Source organism: Nestor notabilis, unplaced genomic scaffold (genome assembly GCF_000696875.1).
Source record: "Nestor notabilis isolate BGI_N333 unplaced genomic scaffold, ASM69687v1 scaffold30812, whole genome shotgun sequence".
In the NCBI taxonomy this organism is placed as follows: domain Eukaryota; kingdom Metazoa; phylum Chordata; class Aves; order Psittaciformes; family Psittacidae; genus Nestor; species Nestor notabilis.
In genome coordinates this window covers 1-6,255 of record NW_009917496.1, presented here as the reverse complement: position 1 = coordinate 6,255, position 6,255 = coordinate 1, and the positions used below count along the sequence as shown (strand labels likewise).

Here is a 6,255-nt window from a genome sequence, read left to right as displayed (position 1 = left end):
CAGCAGGAAAAGGAGCATTTTGAAAAGAGAGAGAAGAGGAAGGTGAAGATCAAGATTGTTATTTCTGCCTTCATAGCCTTGCTTGCCTCAGCAAGACAGAGAAACATGAAGCTTGATTTATCAGCACATTCAGTCAAGCTACTGAAGAGCAAGCCTGGGATAAAAGCTAACCAGTAAAACTACTGAAACATCTATTGAACTAAAAGCCACTTAAGAACAGCACAACACGAGGGAGGAGGCAGTAACCCCAACGCTTATCTTGAGGTCAATGCTATATAACAGGCCAAATTTTAGAGCTATATAAGTGAATTTTTATGCTTCTGCAAGATTTCTCTGCTACTTGAGCAGTGCAGAACAACTATGATCAATGCAATATATTTCAGTCTTTTCCTGCACCAAATATTCCAAGATGAATCCTACATTCCATCATAGTCTCTGTATGTCCAAATCATTCACGATTTACCACTTAGTAGGTTCAACTGCACTGCCATTTAATCAATTTGACTTTATTTCTGAAATAGATGATACAGCCTTGCCTAGAGGGGATGGCTTTTCTGCAGTCTTCTGCTGGGTAACTGCTGCAGCAACCTGAACACTGCTTTATTCTTTACTGAGGCCCTAAGAGATAGGCCCTCTGGGACAGCTGATCATCAAACACTGTAGCTGGTCATTTCTGTACTTCCTTTTTCTTTTTCTCTTTGTGATGTTCTCTCCAACTTCTCAATGGCCATTTGTCAGATGGCTTCAAACTCCTATCTGACATTTAAGAGGCCGATCTGGAGGTGTTTTGAAGGTAGAAGGGGATCGATGCTAAGAGGACCTACTTCTGATGTGCTTATTCCTGTCAGTAGCTATAACAAACCAGTACAACCTTTTCTCAGTAGTTGTAACAAAACTCAGTGTTGTTAGAGAGCTATAGATCCCTCCTGCTTTGAGCTCATTTAGCAACTTTTGACTTGCAGAATAGATCTGGTCTGTGGTCAGCCTCTGGGGTACACATCTTCATGTTATGATCAAAAGCAGAGTTCTACAGAAATTGGAACTTGCCTTATGTGGAGGCTCTTTGTGAAAATATGTCACTTCTCCTTTGTCTGTTCCCATTAAAGCCAGGAGATATTGAATTTTTTTTCTATCCTCCAGTTCCCTGGAATTCAAAGAAAGTGGTCAGCACATCACTATTCTTAAGTACATCAAGACACTGTAACACACTGCTCTTCTAGTTTACTTGTTAATGCTTACAAGTTTTCCAAACAGTTGCATTTTGAGAATATTGCTTTAAGAAAAACCTCCCAAAGACATTACTGATATTGCTGATGCAGTAAGAACACCAGCAAGTCCACTGGCATTGGGGAGCAGTCCTCTTCTCAAATAGGACAATTCTACATAGGCTAATACAGCAATAACATATGGTGAGAAAGAATTTGCATTTCAGAGTTATGAACTATCTAAAATCCTCTCAGATACTTCATTCAACAGATTATAAAAGTGTCCATTGCTTTTAAAACAAACTACACTAAGGGCAGTATCAGACTTTTAACAAACTCTTGCAAACTGCCAAATCACTCCAACACACATTCTGACTTAAGACATTAATAGAAAACTTGGTATTAGCACCCACAAATGTTCTGAAGAAGGCTGGAAACTCCTTTGCCACTGGCAGCTAGTCTGATACAACAGGTTATTTTCCAGTTCACCAACTAAATGGCATTAAAAAGGAGTAGCTGTCAACATGATCTCAGAGTGAGGGGAAATTATTTGCGTTGGTCTATATTTTCTGTTTGCCTTTAAGTGGTTTTAGGGCTGAGAAAGGAAGTTTTGCCAGGCAGTTGCAAGGTCTGTGTGTGGGTTTGCATGGCAAGGTTTTAGTAGCAGGAGGGGCTACAGGGGTGGTTTCTGTGAGAAGCTGATAAAAGCTTCCCCTATGTCTGACAGAGCCAACGCCAGCCAGCTCCAAAACAGGCCCACCACTGGCCAAGACTGAGCCCATCAGGAACAGTGGCGGTGCATCTGGAAGAACCTATTTAAGAATGGGGGGCAGGGGGAGGGAAACTGTGTAACTTCAGCTGAAGAGAGAAGTGAGATTATGTGAGGGAAACAGCCCTGCAGACACCAAGGTTAGCGAAGGACGGGATGAGGTGCTTCAGGTATTGGAGCAGATATAACCCTGCAGCCCATAGTGAAGACCATGGTAAGGCAGGCTGTGCCCCTGCAGCCCACGGAGGTCTGGGAACCCAGAAAGAAGGGAGGGGTCAGGGGAAGGTCTTTGAAGATTTGGTTTTGGTTCTCATTATCCTACACCAATTTGATTGGTAATAAATTAATTTCCTCAAGTCAAGTTTGTTTTGCCTGTGACGGTATTTAGTAAGTGATCTCCCTAACCCTATCTTGACTCATGAGCCTGTCATTGTATTTTCTCTCCCCTGTCCAGCTGAGGAGGGGAGTGATAGAGTGGCTTAGGTGGGCACCTGGCGTCCAGCCAGGGTCAATCCACCACTGTGTGCTTAAACCAGAACCTCCACATTCAAATTGGCAACTCACAATTCAAATCTGAACCTATGTTCAACTTCTGCTCTTCCTTCTACTACTGGAATAGGAGGACTAGTAAGTGGAAAGATATTTTGCAGCCCAACAGGTCACATTCAACCTCCACAACTGGTACTATTTCATAGGATCTCTCCTGGGGAAATGTGGCATAATTGCTCCCCTGAACACTCCTCCAGATCTGGATAAGAACTAAACCATCATGCATGCAATTGCTGCTGCCGGTGATCCAGCCCACCATCTAAGACAGCACACCTGATTTTCAGCCGGTCATTCTCCGAGTAAAGCCGAAGGACGTGTTCCCTTTCCTGGAAGAGGTAGACTTGCATATCACTCAAAGCCTTTTGCAACTCTGCAATCTCCTCTTCTCGCTGACGTACCTCCCATTGCAATTTGTGCTGAGTAAAGAGAATGAGGTACTTGAAATGATACAGAGCATTGGGTAACACTTACAAACTTGAAACTGCTTGTGCCCTTAGCCTGTAACTGGTATAGTACAACTGTCAGTTCAAATTAGTTATTCTCTGACAAAATTTGACCAGATGAGGGCAGTATTGGGAAAAATGTTTTTAAATGTTTCAACAGGGAGTTCAGAGACATGAGAATCATTGCCCCTACAAAAAGTCAAAAAAGGCCTAAGCTAGGGTCTCCAGTTTCTAGTGGTTGAACTTCTGCACTGGTGACCACAGTGGCACAGGTATGGGGAGTCTGACATCAACAAAAAAAAACAACATAGTAAAGCCTCTGCAACAGCACTTACTCTTAAAAGAAATTACTGAAGAATAAACAGTAAAATATCTGTAGGGCTTAATAGTGAAAAATCTGGCTACTTACTAGATTTCATTAATGATTTTCTAACTCCTGTGGAAACCTTTGAGAAAACCATTCCCTAGGAGAGAAGGCACTATTTTGGAACCTGCCACTTTTTCCCAGATGTTGAATGAAAGTAACTTGTACGCCTATTATTTCCTGAGGGCTTTCAGGCTGCTTCAAGCATGGCCAGTACTTCAGGCACCGCAGAAGTGATCATTATTTCCAAAGGGCCATTTACAATTACAAAGATGACTCCTAAACAGATGGAGGTTGTAAGGCACATCAGAGAACTGAATATCTTACAGGTATTCTGTAAAGACTTCTTTCTCTTAAAGGCAGACACTTGTAAGTTCTGGAGTTTCTTTTAAATCCACGTTTATCTGCAGTGAAGCATACTGCTTAATAGCCTATGGCCAAGCTTAGTGCAGGAAATAGAAATTATATTCATGTCTCAAGGTCCATTTAATTTGGACAAAAGACCACTCAATCTTCACTATGAGAAACAAGGGAAAAGCCTGACGACATGGGACTGAATACCTAAATTCAGGCTTTAATAAAATAAATAAAAAACCACCAAAAAAACCCAACAAAAACCCCCAAAGAAACAAACAACCCACTGTGAATATAATAACTTAAGAATAGAGGAATATCCTATGGGCATGTTTGTGTTTGGTTTGACAAGAACAGCTAGATTTCACATTCAAACCCTCAAATTTACTTTTTTCCTCCTAGCTCAGTTCTATTGCAATATTGGTAAATCTTAAGACCAGCTGTGCTCAATTTCCAGCTGAAGAAAAATATTAAGTTTGTGTAAGGACACATAGTCCATCATTGTTCAAAACCTCTTTCCTCACCTGCTCATCATACGTTTCTTTGTATCTCTCCAGCCTTTTAACCAAATCCTCATGCTCCCTATCGAAGTCAGCGATCGTCTTGCGGTAGTATTCCAGCAGCTCCCGGGAGGGGCAGAGAAAGGCCAAACGCTCATTGATTGAAGGGAGAGGAGTAAAGTCGTCCTGACTTGGAGACTGAGAGCTAGCATGCCTGGATGAGACACAAGGGGTTGCCAGCCTGGACAGAAACAGTTTCTAATGACATGCAAGCTTCAGACAATAATATGAAAAACCAAACGTTTGTAAAGTAGTTAAAACCAGATTTTCGATTTTAATTCAGGCTTCATTTCCAACACTGATAAGCTTGCCTGCAGTCCAGGTATTAACAGAAGATCACAGCATTTAGGAGAACCAAAAGCTTTGATATAGAGCAGCTTGCACGCTTACTGTACTGTGGAGATGGGGGCAAGTGATGGAAAAGGGTGAAAGAAAAATGTTATAGAAGGAAAATCTCATGTATTATTTGAGAAGAGTGAAGCTGAAAAGGAGGAAGAGAAAGAAAAGAAGAACACAAGAGACCAAAAGTCTATTGCTCTGCAATTAGATGCAGCAGACACTGTAAGAAAAACAGGAAGACATAATCTGTGGCAGAATCATATCTGACAGCCACAGACAAAAACACTTTCTAAAGAAAGGTTGAAGAAAGACCATAATTCAAGGTGTAGGTCTAGGAATTTACATGCTTTCCTTTCTGGTGTACTCGATGTTCTTATCCACATAACTTGTCCACCCTTAGTAGTGAAATAGAAGCTTCCAAGTTCTTGAATCTTATTTTGAGGTACTAGGTGGAAAGCGTATCAAACACAACATAAAGCAAATCAAGAATATGCATGTGTAATTGCATATTAGATTTTTCTTTTAAGCAGTGTTTACCGCATTCAAACATTTCATCTGCTCAAAGAAGCAACAAATTTGCAAATAGAGCTGCTGCAGAGTTCAAAATTCTTTTGGAAATTGTTCATTATTTATGTTTACCTGAACAACACTTTTCTCAATTATACCACAAGTTCACAGAACTAAAGTGAAGAAGCCTCTTTCCTAAACACCTGCTTAACAAAAACACAGTCCAGAACCTGATTCTGGAGCCAGTGCCAGAACTCTGATCATAACGTGATCTGGCAAGTAACACTGCATATCAGTGACCTTTATGTCCTAGCTCACCAAAGCTTCTTACATCAGAACCCCCAGTGTGCTACATCCATGGTAACATGCCAAGCTCCTTAAATCCTGGCACTGTAGGAAAGTATTAAATATGCAATAAGATGATTATTTCCTGTAGGAACTTTCCCATCAGCTCTGCCTACAAGTGCCTTAAACAGCACACTTGGAAGAGTAAATAACAGCAATAGAAGAAAACAGGTAACATCGGCACATGGTAAGTACTTTATTACTGAACTAAAGAACAGTAAAATCACAGAATCAACTAGGTTGGAAAAAACGTCAAGATCATCAAGTCCAACCGTTACGCCAGCACTGCCAAGCCCACCACTGAACCATGTCACTGAGGGCCTCATCTACACGGGTTCTGAACACTTCCAGGTAGTGACTTCACCACCGCCCTGGGCAGCCTGTGCCAATGCCTGACCACCCTTTCCGTGAATAAACTTCTCTTAATATCCAGCCTAAACCTCTCCTGGTGCAGCTTGAGGCCGTTTCCTCTCATCCTGTCACTTGTTACCTGGGAGAACAGACTGAGCCCCACCTCACTACAACGTCCTTTCAGGTAGTTGTGAGAGTGATAAAAGCGGAAAGATATAAGAATAGGGAAGCACAGCAGCTACAGGAGCGATCAACGGCGCTTTACGCCAAGCCTGGCTACCGGACAGAACGGGGAGAGCTGCGGCGCCAGAGCCCGCAGAGGAGTTTGGGGGCGGTGAGCCCGTGGGGCAGCCCCACACTACCTTCCGGGGCGAGGGGAGGTCCCCGCGGCGTGGTCCATCGCGCTCACGTCGCTGCGGCACAGCCGGACTCACCGCGGGCAGGGGACAAAAGCCCCGAGGCCGCCGTG

At 42.7% G+C, this 6,255-nt stretch overlaps 1 protein-coding gene across 1 annotated transcript in view; it reads right to left on the bottom strand.

Moving 5' to 3' along the window:
* Window positions 1–6,186, bottom strand: part of CCDC77 (coiled-coil domain containing 77) — a 12,174-nt gene extending 5,988 nt beyond the window's left edge. Inside the window, exons 1-4 of the mRNA XM_010009263.1 lie at window positions 6,149–6,186; window positions 4,209–4,425; window positions 2,797–2,939; window positions 1,048–1,144 (exon numbers count right to left, since the gene is read on the bottom strand). Of these exons, the coding sequence (XP_010007565.1) occupies window positions 1,048–1,144; window positions 2,797–2,939; window positions 4,209–4,425; window positions 6,149–6,186 (495 nt within the window). The remainder of the gene's footprint in view (window positions 1–1,047; window positions 1,145–2,796; window positions 2,940–4,208; window positions 4,426–6,148) is intronic.
* Between the last annotated feature and the right edge of the window lie 69 nt (window positions 6,187–6,255).